Genomic DNA, 16,596 nt, shown 5'->3' with positions numbered 1-16,596 from the left:
AACTAAGCCCAGGAGGGCAGTAAATTCTTGAACCATTCCAAGACAGTAGCAAGACTATGCGTACGTGCCTCCACAGATCTGAAAACTACACAAAAATAATCCCAGCCTTTCTTCTGAAGACCCTCACCATTCAGGTCAACTTTTGGGTTTTATTCAAGCACCATTATCTCCACCTTAAACCCGGCAGCATTAAGAAAAAGATCGTATTTTTTTTCCGCAAATTCATACGCACGAGCTTAGCTAGAGCTGCTTCCAGAATACAGCTGCATGCCTTGGAATGAAGTAAAGGAATTGACCATTACAGCTCAATCAGTGCGTACTCTGAAGCCTACTGGCAACAGCTTGGGAACTTGCATTTCAGGCGTGCTTTAGAACCTGTGTAAGAAATGTAGCTGCAATCTTGACATGCACACAGATCACTACACCTAGAAATCAGTGCACAGCTGTCTGTAACTTAGCTCTATGACTTGCATATGTCTTTGCATGCCTCTCTGCAGACTACGTCCATGGCTTTTCAAATTAGGGCTTAAATACTGTTCCTATTTCACAATATGAGGTTTGGGTTTGTTTCTTAAATCTTTATTCTTTTTTGTTTTGTTTTCATTACATTTTTAGGCAGTGGCACTGTAATTATAGATGCAAATCAAGTTGAGTGCCACTAGTTCCTTCTAGACATTTCCATACCTGGAAACTGTTAAACTAGGCAGATAAGGAACTCTTTTCCTTTATTTCAACAAAGAAGTTATCATTGTGTTTTTATATCTATCCATACTATATGTTTTTTTTCTGTTTACTCAATTTAGCGAGCTCTCCCTGGGCGCCTAAATTTGCAATGAGAATGAAAAAGCTGTTCTCAGGCAAAGGTCACTGCCTAATTTTACCTTCTGTTATTCAACTTTATTATTACTTTCTCAGCTTGGTAAAATTTTGAAGCACACACAAGCTGAAAGTCATTCTAAACCCAGTAGGAGAGTGAAGCCATATGATCTACTGTATAACCTGTAATAGTCAAATGCAGCCTTCAAAAGCACATTCCCTAAATGCTTGTTAAATTGTTCCATAATTCAAAGGTGACAATGCTTTAATTTCAGGGTAATGCTACAGCTTTATGACTTCACAGTTTTATTTAATGGTCCAATTTACTAGGATATTATGCTGCCTGTATTTGGCCCTAGGAGATGTTTTTACAGCATGGGACTGCAATGCATTCAGTACATTTTAGACCCTCTGTTTAGCCTCACCCATTGCTCTATCATCTTGCTGGAAGCCTCCAAGTTGCTTTTGACAGCACACAAATTAAATTGTGGAAAATTAGAGCAGCTGGAAAACTGGCTTTCAATGAGCTCTGTATTGTCTAATTCTCATTTTTATTCTTCAACTTGAAATATCCCTGTGGAGCACATTTCACCCATACAAACTGCATCACTCCTTTGTGATTTAGGAGGTTTGTCACAAAACAAGATTATTCAGACTGATTAAACTTCCAACAAGCCAAGCATACGGTAAATGCTACATGAGAGAGAGAAAAATTGCTCTGAGAGCTCATATGATGCATTTGTTTCATGGTGCTTTACAATGAATGCTAAATATTGTCCTGAAAGCTGTACGTATAACTACAGGAGTAACCACACAACAGACAGACTCTCCTCCTTGAACGCTGTACTGTTTTAAGCTGCAGTGGCAGTTTAACCCAGTTGGTCTAACATATATTCGAATATTCTTTGAGGGGTGTAAGAAGAGCCAATTTCTTATCACGAACAGCTTTAATTCACTGACTCCAAAGTGTTTTCTGAGTTTCCTACGAAACCTACCCATTTTTATGCATTTTCTTTTCCTGCTAGATGATCCAGCAATATGTGCTTCTGCAGCTTGTTTTGGGCTCATCAGCATCCTCCTAGTTTCTGATTCAGCCACTTCTAGCCATTGCAGAAACTGCAATGCATTTCCATGGAAGCAGTTCGGGTGAGGGGTTCCTGTCCCCCTAGTCCTGCATGCAGCCCACTCTCCAATGGTGCTGGTTGACTGCACCTGCAGTGTGCATTCCTCAAGGATGTCCACACCTGGAACCGTTCCCCGTCAGTAGCCAGCGCCAGGAAGGCACCACACCCTCGGCTCCATAGACATGCTACCTCAGCCCTGGCAGAGAGGGAAAAGCTGGATTCCTGACTCTCTTATACCCCAGGCATGAAGTTTGCTCAGTCTGAGCCTACAGTTCTCTGCCAGCAGAATGACCATGCCAGGTGTCTCCCATGGACGAGAACAAGACACCTCTTCTGCAGCCCCTTGCACCTTCATCCCCAGTGTTGTGCTGAAGCCCAGAGACCACAAACCATTAACCTGCTAGCCTACTTCTTGATTCTCCATTTCTGTATTTCCTCTAATACAGGCTACCTACAATAAGCAGTGAAGAGGAAGTTGCTGAACTACTTCTTAGTGTAAAATGGACACGTCTCCACTGCACTCACACTCATTGCACTTCTGACAACAATGCAGTCCTCTCTGACTCAGTCTCCTTCATCTAAGGTAAGTTTTGAGAGACTCAACATAATCACTTTCCTGCTGTTTTATGTGCCTTGTGATGGCTCAGACATTTGCATGAGCCTGGCAGACAAGAAGTGGAGCCTGTAGGAGACCCGCCATTCTTCTGGTGCTGAACCAGGAGGCTGATATCAGCCAGTAAGATCAAATTAATCACTGATCTAGTCATGGCAATTTCTAAGCTTTATTGATTTGATAGCCCAGGGTGTACATACAGTAAAACAGCATCAGTAAAGTACAGTGACAGAAAGAATCAAGTATTGTAACCAAATCTTTCAGATATCAAGGGCAAACCAGGGCATCTGCAGGTTTCCAACATGGCACTAAGACATCTGTGTCTGGGGCAAATGGATCCACGCCTTCCTTGTTACTGAGACAGCTGGAGTGACTTTTGGAGAGCCACGGCTTACGTCTAACTTTCAAGCACTGCAAATGTGGTAGGAGAGTGATTAAGCTGCAGTAACCCTCGGTTAAAAGGTAAAGCCTAGAGGAAAATACCTACTGTTCCGTTCTTCTGCACTAAAATTTCCTTGGGGGCCTCCTGCAAGTGTGACAGTGAGGGCAGCCTGCAGGACATTTGCTCTGATGCTCATAAGTAACACAACAAATTCACTGAAAACAGCAAGGAAGCTGTTGACAGCACAATACCTTTGACATAAAATAAGTACCAAAGGTTTTTCATTTTATAAAGTTTGGGAATCCTGATGGAAATTCAAACCAAAAATATATAAATTGTCAGAACTACATTGTGCCAAAAGACATGTAGTGTTTGAGGGGATAAACTCTAAATCCTAAGGGCTGTCTTTGGTCTAAACTGCAGTTAATAATTTGTAAAATATTCCGAGTTATTGTTTTCTCCAGTGATAAAGTCAATCACAATTACAGACAGTCAGCTGCAAGGTACACTCATCAGAAAAAAGAAAAACACAAATAACAAACAAAAAAGACACTCCAAAAACTTCCTTAAGAAGTTCAAAGCTGTAAAATCTTATCTAGCTGTTCTGAGAATCTCAGGGAGTTTCACCAGTTAAGTACCTTCCCCACAATTACTTAGTTGCAAGTAATAAAAACAGAATTAAGGACATGACCACCTCCTCCTCCTTCTCCTCTCTGTTATTGCTTCAGGCTAACCGGTGACAGTCCTTCTTTCCACATAAGAGTCTGCTAAGCCCACAGGAAGAATAACGAGGGTTGGATGACATGTTGACTTCTGTATCAGTATAATTGCTATACAAAGTAAAAGAAGACCATTTCTTATGGAAATTGGATTAATAAATTATATAAGCAAAAGAACTAAGATTTTTGTGTGGAAACAAAGGCAAAGGTGGATGCCCTGGACAGTAATAACACCAGTTCCATGATTATTTTGAGAATGTCAGGGGGATCCCTACTGCAAGGATTGAGATCCAGCCTGCTGTGCTTTCCAGTAGTCCATCTCTTTGTTACTCTATTATGCTTGTTCACAGTATTTTCCTCAAATAGCTGACCAAATATCATACTGTAAGTGGGGCTATACAGACACTTAAAGTATTTAGGCACTTCACCTACAAAAGCAACTGGTATCCTCCTGAAATCAACCCTCTTTACACACCAGGGAATATGTAGTATATGGAAGACTAAAATCTTGATCATTGTTAGCTAGAGGGAAAAAAAAAAAAAAGGCTAGAGGCAATTTATAAAAAATTGCAAGTGTGACTTTGGCAATAGCCTTCACATCTTCATAGAATCCCTTACATTGTGATTTAAACACAGTTTTTATACTGTTTTCTGAGTTAGAGAAAATAAAGTTTTACTTTTCTTGCACCACAGAGATGATCCACAAGAAGGAGAGATACATTTTTGTTCACTAATGATTTTTTCATCATGGCAGTTTCAAAAACAGATCTTGGATTAGCAGCAAGACCTGGGATAAGGACTCGTCTTTCCCCAATCTGCACCAGTGAAGTTAAAAAACAAAAAAAAGTCAAAAAGAAAAAAAAAAGTCAAAACTATTTGAGGACACGACAAGTATTTGGCTAAGATAAAATTAACCAGTGATGGTGATTTCTAAGCATTATTGATTTGATAGCCTAGAGTCTGCATACAGTAAAATAGCATCAGTAAAGTACAGTGACAGAATGACTCGAGTCTAACCAAATCTTTCAAATATCAAGGGCAAAATTTACTTGGGAGAAGATGAGGAAAGGTGATTACAAACACTTTCCATACAGTGCAGCAAACCAAGTACATGGATGTAGACTGCATGTCTATAGACTTTGTACTAGTGAATATGATTATTAGCATTTAAGTAGTACTCCAGACAGATCAATAGATTTCTAAGCAACAAAAGACTAATGATCACAATGATAGAAAGACTGTCAGACCAGAGGTTCAAAGGGTCCATTAGCCATTTTCTATATTGATTGTTATCAGTCACTTCAGTGGGAAGTGAAGATTAATTCAACTGGGCTAATTATCAAACAATCAGCCTACAGGGAAAATTTCTTTCCCAGTACTGGTGGTTGTTCATTACCTCAAAGCATGATAGGATACATTCTCTCTGTACTTTATGCAAAAAAGTGTGGGCACAGGGTACCATGCATCATGGGAGAATCCAGGTAAAAAAAGCAGAGCTAGTTCACATTCATATGCAGATGGCCCTGGAAACAGGCTCATTTTGTTCCCTTGGCACTGAACACAATCATCACAAAGTAATAATCCCTGCACTGACCTGCACAAACCCTCATGGTTTCTCTCATAACATCCAACCACATATGACCATGGTTTGGCCACATATGTCTGGTTTACTTCCTCATGCAAATGCGTATATAGTGTAGATTCTTCGTTGTTTCTTACAATTGATGAATTTCCCCATGAAAATGACTTTGCTTTGTGTATAATGGGTATAGAAGGTGAAAAAAACATTATGTTAATAAGGCGCTTTTTTTTTTTTTTTTTTTTAAATCTAGTTTGTTGTCTTTCACTGTCATTGAACTGCCTCTTTATTCCTACTCTAAGAAAATGCAAATGAACATAGCTTCTGTCAATGAGGTCCATTCACTTTGGGTCTTCCCAATCTGAATAGCTCTGGATTATTTACTTCTAGCCTCTCTTTGAACAGATATCTTTCTGAGCCTTTAATTAAGTACATTATTGTTCCTGATAACCTCGTATTTCAACAACATATTTTACTTTTGCTAGAAATAAACAACCTTCAAGATAAGATCCTTCCAAAGTGCTTCACACACTCTTACCTCTTCTTGACCAATTTAAATAATAGCATGTCATCTACAATTTTTGTCACCTTGCTTTTTCAGACACTTCTCCAGACCGCGAATAAATACATTTATCCACTTTGGTATCTCCAGATGTCCTGTGACACCTCACTGTTAAATTTCTTACCATGCTGAAAATTGGCTTTGTTATTAATACTTTTTTCCTCCTTTTTTTCTCCCTGAAAAATTCCCCTTCCCTTATTTCTCTCTCCCTCTTTGTCTTTCTATGATTGTCTAATTCCTTCTCAACACACACAATCACAATTTTCTGGTTTCTTCAGAATTTTATTCAGCAGTGGACTGTTAAAGTTGACAGGCTGCAGAGAAATCACTGGGATCACAGACACAATAAATTAACTTGTAATGTTGACACTTCCCATATCCACATATTGGATGCCTATGACCAGATACCGATATGTGAGAAAGCTGGTTTTAATCTGCCCTGGTTAATAACTGGCTACAAACAAGATCCCTATTTGGTTCAATTAAACAGGTAAAAATAAGAAAGAATTTTAAACAAATCTAAGTGAACATTAAGGAACAACATTGTTCTCTAAATACAATGACGCTACTAATTTCTGATGTTCTGATTCCTTCTTTGAGTTCATCCTTCGCAGATTCAAGCGCTGTAATTACTATCTCACTGCACCTCTACTTCTAAAAACACCAAATGCGTTATTTCCTAGATTTTCTATTCCATCTCCAAATTCTTCAGCCTGAACATGTTTTGGGCATAAAGAGGTTACTGTTTCTTGAACTGTATACAAAAAGAACTGCCAATGTAAGAGCAAAGCTTTATTTAGCCCAGGAGGCAACCTCTGCCTTAGAGTGTGAACAGATACCCAGGTAAGCAAGGAAAGACAACAGATTTTCTTGAAACTCATTCCCATTTCCCAGCAATTTTTGCCTCATGGTCACCTGAGCTGGTAACTGCAATTAAACCTACATGTTTAATTGCACTTTCTGAATCTATCAATCAGACAAGACTGGGCCTTTTTCCAGCCGTTTTTTTTCCCCTGTTACACTGTAGTAAGTTTCAAGTTGAATTATTCATTGCATCAGGAAAAAGAAAAAAACACCCTCCCATTTCTCTCTCCCCTCCCCCCATCCTGCTATCTAATAATTTCGCTATCCCTTATCTTGTATATGATGAAAAAGAATCAATCCCTATTTGCTTTCTGTAAGCCACATGATGTCCATGCTTTCCTGTGACAGTTCCCTCCACCATCTTTTTCATTTATTTCGTCTCCCCATATGTGGAAGCCATCCATGGCTCTGGACCATCTATATTTTTCCATTCATAGGAGGTGTGGTATGGATTTACGTCACTGAACAATAATGTTGACTTTTTTGTTCTTTGTCTGCTTCTAATATAACAACATAGAATATCACTTTTTGACTTTTCCTGAATATTGACACTTTCAGAAAACTATGCAGAAGCATTACCCAAAAAAAGTAACAAATTCAGAATCCATCCCTGTATACATAAAGTTATTTTTTCCATACTTTGCACATAATCTACTACTGTAAACAATTTTTATCAATATAACAATAAGGTGTCTTCCCAGACAGAAAAGAAGCTCTTATTATTAAGGCACCTAAACCATATTTAGATGATACAGAAGCATAACCCAATTGTACCTCAAAGTCTCTGAACAACTGTAAAATAGTAATTTCTTTCTGTGTCTCAGCCTTCTTCTATGCAACAGAAATAATAGAGATGCCTGTGACAAACGACCTTCCCCTGCATCAAATAAGACATCTAGAGGAAAAGAAGAAATATGAAAAAGTTCTCCAGGCTAGAAGGTTATGCCACTTTTCCCCACCTCCACTTCTCTCGGAACCAAAATAAAATTAGAACGTCAGCAAGTTCATTGCAGATAGAGAGAAATTCAGGAATATGCTTCTGGATTTCTGCCAGATAAAATTTATTTGAGGAAAGCAGATGCTTTCTGCAAGGAGTTTGTCAAAATCCTACTTCTTCAGCAGAGATGAAAAGCACTGACAATGTTTTGATCACACATATTTATATGATAAATAATAAAAATGAGCACATTTCCCATACTGGAGATCAAGGAAGGATATTCAGACAGAAAGGTGAAACTGTTTCAATTCTTATGAGATTCAACAACAGTGAAGGAGGCACATCTTATTAAATATTTGCTACACTTGAATAAAAAATATACTTAATAATTAACTGGTGTGCATTTAATTAACATAACAATTGCCCAATTATATCAAAATGAAAATTTAATTTGAGACGCTTTAAGTATAAGGAGATTAAGGATAAAATATGAATATATATATCCTGCATCCTTAGTTTTCAGGACTGAGTGTGGAGGTGATATGTGGCAAATTAGCTCAACCAGAATTAGCAACTTAGAATGGGTAATAAAATATTCTTTCATCTGCACCTGGCCACAGGAATCAAAAAATGTCAAACAGGAGACAGTCTAGGAAATTTCCTCTCCATTTAAAAAATAAAATGCAGAAAGGACACTCTACTGTCTACCCCAATCCACAATACAGGCTATGTAATCTTTTCTCATGCCCTTGCACGACAGTCCTATATACAAAATAGGACCCATTTAAGGGGGGATTTGCCAAACATACTTTTTTCTTTGGTTTTGGTTTTTCTTTTCTTTTTTAAACTACATATCTGTAAGGTTAAAAAGTCTCAACCAATAGATCATCTTGCCAGGCTCTTGCTCCACTACTTGTCCTTTGGTGTCCCTCCTTCTAAGGACATCATGCCTTCTCCTCCATACAGGTACCCTGGACGATCAAGGTTTCTATTCAATCAAGGTTTCTATTCACTGGGACATCAAAGGCAGCATATTCATTTGAGAGGAGGTACTCCTGCTTAAGTCAGACTGGAAGGGTTTACAGCTAGCTCAGTGCAAGGAGTTTAATAATTATTCCCAGATCTAGTGTTCTAGTAAAGCAGAGAAATCATTCAGTTACAAAAGAAAGTTTGAATTCTAAGTTTCTGCATCTTTAGTGAAAAAACATAAACATCTCACTAAAAGTTATGCTATTATGAAAAATACACCAGCAGTGCCTTTTATAAGGTGCAAATAGCTTAAATACAACTTAGCAACAGTACAAGGTGAGCCCTTCAAACTTTGTTTAAAAATTACTTTTACTTGGATCCTATTAAAGGAAACATTTCAGAGTTGAACCTCAGTGACTACCAGTTCTCTGCTTTTTCCTCACTACTGAGCAGTATTATTGATGTGCCTATCATTGTATTAGTAAGAAGATCTCACAATCATATTAGAGCCAACATAAAGCACTGAAGACAAGGTTAGTTCATTACCTGTTATATTGCAAAAAACACGGAGTGGTCCAAGAGGTCCACTTCCATCAGAATCGATGTAGAAGAAACCTGATGTCTTCCCTTGGTGTCGATAAGCCTCACAAGATTGTTCATAGATAGCTTTAAAAGAGAGAGAGTGATTGTATCACAAACAAGGAGAAAACATACAGACACGTTTCATACATGAGTACTGCTTTAATCATTATCATAACATAAATTGTTGGTTCACTGCTGATTAGCATGTGGAAGATTTTACTGCATTTGGACCCAAGTCCATGCTCAAAATTAGGCATGTAATTAACTACTTCCTTGAACTTCATTGATTCTGACTTTAAAGATACAGGCATTGGCCTTATTTTGGATTAAAGTATGTAAATACTTTAGTAAATGGATATAAACTTTCAAATGTACCACCATCTAGTTGTGGAGTGATACATATAAGCATCCACATAATGGTATTTCAAAGACATTATGTACATACACATGTATACATGATTTTCTACATAGGCATGTGCTCAAGTCTTGTCAACACAGATGACGTTTTTAACAGTTACCAACTTCCCTGCAGGATACTGTTAACAAATAGCTATAAGCTCCTACCACCATGTACTACCCAAATGAAAACAAGCCAAAAAAGCCATTGTTCCCTAGCAGAAAAGCTCAAGCTTAGATATGGTCTCCATCCTGGGTGACATCTTTTTGCTTCAGACCTATTTTTATACAACCCTTTCTCTCTGCTTATCAATATTCTTCTTTTGGAGAATTAGTGCCCATGGAAATCCAAGTGGTTAATAAAACAAGCACAGCAGGTCACCAGGAGCAAGAACAGGAGGAAAAACTCCCACAGGCCAATACAATTCCTTGTATTTCAGGCATGTTTTCAGGCAAGATATCATAACCGTCACTTCAGATGGGGCAAAGAGAAAACTCCCCCAGAGAGGCAGTTAGGTCATATCAGAAAGTCACATGTATGATCCTGGATCTTGAACAACAGTAACCTTAAGTACCATTGCAGATGGATTGATTTCTTTTTCCACCCACTTAAACACTTACCTGATTATACTGACAAGGTTATTCTCCATAGCAGCTTACGATTGTTCAACTAATTGTCAGCAAACACAATAAAAAACATAGATTGACTTAGCAGATAGATCAAGACTTCCTTTTTTCTCCCTATGAGACAGCATTATTTGGAACACACAGTAACTGAAATGCAAGCAAACAGAACTATCTCTAATCTTTAAGTAAGCTTTTTGGCGCTACCAATAGCAGAATATACAGAAACATATTTGGACATCATCTTTGGCTACTCCGAGGTCAAATCTATCTTTTTCTTACCCCATAATTTTAAAAGGACACTTAGATACTATTTGCATATTCATAGAGCACTCTGCAGCAAACACAGGACTTATGCAGGCTGGGATATACTATGGGGAACTTGTGAATAACCCATTTGTTAGCCACTGCAAATCTTTTTTTCCAGGCCCCCTCAACTCTTCAGTCAGAAGAGCAAAACAGTTAAACTTGACAAGACATAACATCTGCTGTATCAAGGTTGTAAATACAACTGCAAAGTTCTCAGTGTTTTTCATCTGGAAGGACATTTGCAGGTTGAGCGTGGGGAGAGAACTTCCTCACCACTTCTGAAATGCAGTCCTAGCCTCTCCTGCAGAAGGCAGTTGCTCTGCATTAGTAGAAACTCCTCATTTCTACTCCTGTGTGCACAGGGACTCACATTCCTCTTTTCCCCTCATTCCTTAAAAGTAGTTTCTCTAAAAAAACAAATTACGGAAAGGCTTAAATGGCCAGCTTGAAATAGCCTTTTCTGATTATTGTTCTGAAGAATGCTATAAGATAGTTCGCCACTCAGATATTAATAGAATTTGGACATTTCTTCACTTCTGGCAACAAAAGTGAATCACAGTTCTAGGGGCTCTGATCCTAAACTGGCTACAAGTTAAGGGTCTCACCAGCCAATCACTTGTACCGTTCACCAAAATGTGCTCTTCCCTTGTACATTTCTCTCCTGACTAGACATCTTAAGCAGGTAGAACATTACTAAGTGCTAAACATACACAGTACTACCCTTGCCAGAGTTAAGAAGCTTCTTAAGGTACTCAGCACCTGGTGAGGCAGTGCTTTAATTAGTATCCATCCTATAATAAAGAGAATTCAGAAAGCTTATTCTTTACAGTTGTAAGCCTGATGTAGAAAGCACTGTAGGAGCCCAGAAGATCTCTAAATTCCCTCTCTGCTAGCTGGGCAAGAGTACACGTTAAATGCAAATAAAATAAAATCTCCAAACCAGAACCTTTTCTTCCAATATTCACAACCTGCAGGGCTAACGGAGAGCCCCTCAGCCACCAAAGTGCTGACAAAAGCAACTGGGATATGGAGGGTCAAGAGAGAGACTGTAACAGGCAATTAAGTAAGCAATCAAGGAATCACGGTTTGATCAATTTGCAAAGTTCTCAAACTGCAGTTCACTTAGTGAATTTGCTGTCATCATCATTACAGGACACTATCTTGTCTCATTAGGGAATATGTCAATTGCTTCCCCTGAATTGTTTGCTGAATATTTTTGAAGACAAAGGATGATGCAAGGGGTAGAGACATAAAACTAATACGTTGTCAGTGAACTGTCACAGCTAGAAACTCATTCTTCATCACAAACTTTTTCTTACTGTTTTGCTTCTTCTTGATTGTCATTTTGGCTAGACCCCAGATCTACTTTTTTCAAATTACTAAGGAAAGATGTGAAGATTCAGCCACTAATAACGTGGTCAGATGCAAACAGAGATGATCACTCAGATTTAAATGGCCCCTTTGTCATTGCAACTTTGGGAAAAAAGGCTATATAGAGCTAAAAATCAGGCTAGGGGTGCTCAGCTGGTATAAATCTGAAAAGATGCACAAGCTTCAGTGAAACTACAGTTACGTCTGCCAGAAGAAAATCTATCCTGGTATGTTTTCCTTTTGGTTATATGAGAATTCCAGCAGTAAATACTAGGGAGTAGTAAAAGAAGTGGGAAAAGGCTATAAACCTCAAGCTCTAGCACATAAAACATACTCTAACCGTCATGACTTAGAGAAAAACTGTTTTGGCGGACAGTTTATTTTGCAGCTGCAAGCTGAAAGTTTCACATGTCTGTATCTTAAGCATTTGGCACTGCATGCTTCTAGACTGGATGGGCCACTGCTTCTAGTTTGCCTTTTTGCTATTTTATGCTGTATAATGCATCAAGGAAAAAATGATATTTGTTTTCCAGTCAACTGACAGATGCCCCCACAGACATTTCAAGTGCACCATCCATTCCAAGCTCTGCTCAATATCTTTGCAGGCTGAGCTGACTAGTTTCAGAATAAAGGTATGCAATTCCATTTACTGAAAAAGGCCCTCTTACTCCAGTGACAATGACTTGAAGTTGTCTTCATGGTTCAATGAAAGATAAGATCTCTTTGCAGTGATTCTTCTCTTCATGCAACCAGAAATATCATACAAAAGTAAAAAACAGATGAAGTCAGCTGTGACTGTTAAGACTCCAGAGCCTTAACTTTAAAAAGTGCCTTCATATTAAAGTTCCTATTTTTTCCAGACTTCTCTGATATAGATGGAGATATGGTCATTTTGGCAACAGTAGGAAAACCATTACTGTAGTTGTCATTAAAGAGTCACCAACCATTTATGCATGCAATAGGGCCTCACTTTCCAAAAGGAAGCACCAAGTGTAATTATGGAATTGTTGACAAACGCATACATTTTAATGTCAAACAACATTTGCAGTAATTACACCTTTTTAATAAAGGAGAGGTATTCATCAGTTCATTCGGAGTAGAAGACATCAACAATTTTCAAGCATTATTTTAAAATTAATAATAAACACAAACAAAAAATAGTGATTTTATTCCTTTCTGAGAAACATTTTAGTAGTGTTTACACTTTCACTTTTTCAAGTTTGTTTTCAAATTTTAAAATGTTCACCAAAATGGGACCAGAGCAACAAAAATAATGTTCTTTATAGGCTGCTCATGCAAAGCTTCTTTTCTCATTAAAATGCTTCATTAAGCACTTTTTGAAAACATAATTTCAAAAATTAAACCTCTAAGTTGTCTTTTGTCTCAAAGAAGCAAGACCAGTTTTGCTTCTCTAACCCTCCCACGCTTTTTTTGGACTAATTTTGATTTATGCCAGCCATTGAAGATAAATGATAGTTTTCCACCAACATTTGTTTCACTGAGCCAAAACCACTGAAAATCACAGTTTACTACTTTCAGACTGTGCTGTGTTTCTTCAGGCCCTTTGGGGAACAAGCTGTGCTGCCATGCAGCAATAGCACTGCAAGTCCTGCCACCAAGTTCCTGCAGGCAGTCAGGATGAAGCTCTTTGCTTAACGGAGTTGCATTACACTAGTGCTCGACAGAAATAGATGTCAGCAGCACACATGAACCCATGCTCCTCCCCGCAAGTATTGCTTGCACCTCACAGTTGGGTATAGGAGGTAAAAGCATTAGGACAAACTACAGCATAAGGCAAAAGCCAAAGTGTAAAACATGTCACAGGGGAAGATTTTGGCTGGTGGGCTATATCGCTGGTAGCAGTGGCTATTCCAGGAAGACAAACCAAGAAGCAGCGTGAGTCTAAGGTCCCAGACTTAGTAAGGGAAACTGGTCATCAGAAATATGTTTTACTTGGTCCCAGAGAGACTGGATGCCTTTTCTTCCCCTTCCCCCACCCCCTCCACCTTTCCCTCAAGATCACTTATAAGCTTGTATTGTCATTTTTGCAGTGCTCTTTAAGGATTTTTTAAAGGCTACTGCTGTGTTTCACAAAGAAATTTAAAATACTCCCAGAGCTAGCTACTGAAATTGATGGAGCCTGAGAACCCTATCCTTCATACCAAGAGCTGCTTCCCTAAGTACTATATGTGCTCTTGACTACCCACTAGGATGAGCCGTGCTGATGGTGTCCAGGCATGCACAATACTGACAGAATTCAAGATGTCTATCTCCTAACAGACTCTTATAATCCTCTGTGAAACACATATAACCCAATTTCTCCCTTACGTATCTCTTTCAGCCTTAAGCATCTCAAATTAAACTAGCTTTTCATATCAACAACTCATTCCATCAGAGCATTCATTTTGAACACTGCTTTACTCACTGATCATAATGGCCATCTTTTCCTTTAGTTCTCATTTCTCATCCTCCCAGGCGCTTAAGAAAAGGTCTGTCAAACTTTTAGCAGCATTTACAAAATAAACACTTTATCCCCAGTTGGATCGACATCACATAATTCTACAGGTTGTCGTATATCTCCTGGGATATAAAGATTCATAAGCTCAAATATCAAAACTATGGATCTGAAACATACACATCCATATCAAGCCACAGAAACACTACATCCCTACGGAAGCATGCTATCAAAATTACAAATATACACTTGGATTGATCAAGGTTCAAGCTATAGATCCATGATTCAGACTTCAGCACCAGAAAGGCATAAAGAGATTTTAACGTCATTACAATAACCCATTTTGACCTTTTGTGTAAAATCAACTATAGAACGTCATTTTCCAATTCCTGCATCAAAACCCTTACAGCTGGTCAGCTGGAGCATACGCAGTAGCAATCTGTACCCTGCAGTCAGGTCCGACAGGGCTGGTGTCCCTCTGCAATTGAAACTTCAGCCTTGATTCAATACGCTGCAGGCGCCTGACAAGTTTTAAAAATGATCAATTTCATCACTGTTCAGCTCTCTGAAGTATCTTGAACCTGTTAATCCAACCGTTTAACTATAGTCCTTAAATCAGAAGCGAATGTACTCCTGCTGTAGCTGAAATCTTTAACAGCACATGGCTGAGCACAAACATTTTCAACGTCAATGTCCATTGTTTCCAATAAAACATCTTTTTATTCAGTTTTTCACTGACTAGCTGTTACTTTACTGACATTTGCCTTCCAATCTTACTTTACCCCAACCAGTCCATCTGCAGTCTCTGTGATAGCCTTCACTAAGGACAAGCTTACTGTTTCATTGTGGAGCTCCCTGGCAGATAAGCCTTTAGCTGGCCTCAGTTTCCCTGAGTACTTAATAACTCTGATTCTTTTGCCCCCAAGTTCCTACCTTATAAAACTTCTCCTCTCTCTCACACCACTTTATTTTTCACCTCCAGTTCTATTTTGGCTTAAAAAAAACCAAACAAACAAAAAAAACAACAAACTGTTCCTTGTGCAAAGACTTGAACTCTCTTCAATGAATGAATGTTGTTGTTATTCACCCAGTAAGATACACCCCTTACTCATATTTAAAACAGTGTTGGCTGTTGGGCTCAGTGCAAGGGTTACAGTGATAACCAGGCTTCATTTTTACTGTTGGGAGACCAGGCAAGGTAAGCCTTCTTTCCCTCTATCCAGAAGTATGTTACCGGCACAGATACAACCAAGAGCGTAAACACCAAATCAAAACCAATTTCTTTGGGGTTTTTAGTTTGGTTTTTGTTTGTGGGTCTTTTTGGTGGGTTTATTTGTTTGTTTGTTTATTTGTTTTGGGGTTTTTTTTGTGTGTGTGTGGTTTTCCTGTTTGTTTTTTGTTTGTTTTTTGTTTTTATATCAGAGGAATCTGTTCTTTTCCGATTTAATGGGCGCCAAGATAACTTTCTTCAAAAACTAAAATTCATTAAAAGTAAACCTTAAAATCACCAGCATTTCTTTTCTGTACTTCCAATTACTTCGGAAATTGATCATACACATTTCATTCCAAATACTCTGAGCTGGAGATTCAGAATTTGAACTACACTAGTTATGATTACCAAAATGAATCCTGTAGAATTGCTGTTTCTAGATTGGATTCTCATAATCTAATAAAAATCGCTGATAATTTTAAATTTCTCAGAGGGAGATAAAATTTTATGGTGATATAATAAATAAAATACATTAAAGAGCCCTAAAGATCTTTAATTCTTGATTTCATTGGGAGGTGCTGACACTGCCCACTCCCTAGCTAAAACACAGCAGCAAGATGCATGTTGCTTTTACCACCTCTAACAATTGCACAGTCATTAAAAATTGTAGGCAGAATATTTACTACTAGGTCATTTGGGAGTCACTTCATTGCTTTGTAATTCTTTGCACCTTAGACACAATGAGCAGTAATAATCCCTATAATAATTCTTAATACTGTGTATTCTGAGGTCAAAACTTATGTACTGGTTAGACTGGAAATGCCAGTAAGAACTGGTGATTCTGTCGGGATCTGCAACCAGCCCTGGACTGACCTTGGACAAATTGGTATGCACAAATGCTGACACAGACCAAATTAAGCATTCTCACTAAAACACTCAGAGCTCCTGAAGGCAGATTGGACATGACTGTTTCACCCTGTGCTTGTATACCTCAGGCCTGACAGATTTGTTCTTACAGACTCAAGAGTACGGATTTTTCTAAATAACAAATAAAGGAATATGCAATCAGAAGTTTCTTCTTCTC

At 38.4% G+C, this 16,596-nt stretch overlaps 1 protein-coding gene across 2 annotated transcripts in view; it reads right to left on the bottom strand.

Moving 5' to 3' along the window:
* CNTNAP5 (contactin associated protein family member 5) overlaps window positions 1-16,596 on the bottom strand; it is a 311,837-nt gene that overhangs the window by 94,670 nt on the left and 200,571 nt on the right. For both annotated transcript variants that reach the window (XM_030487762.1, XM_030487761.1), the window contains one exon: window positions 9,112-9,231. In XM_030487762.1, coding sequence (XP_030343622.1) covers window positions 9,112-9,231 — 120 coding nt within the window. The remainder of the gene's footprint in view (window positions 1-9,111; window positions 9,232-16,596) is intronic.

The sequence above is a fragment of the Strigops habroptila genome, chromosome 5 (assembly GCF_004027225.2).
Source record: "Strigops habroptila isolate Jane chromosome 5, bStrHab1.2.pri, whole genome shotgun sequence".
NCBI lineage: Eukaryota > Metazoa > Chordata > Aves > Psittaciformes > Psittacidae > Strigops > Strigops habroptila.
The sequence above is the reverse complement of the archived record's forward strand: the minus strand, read 5'-3'. Positions and strand labels throughout refer to the sequence as shown.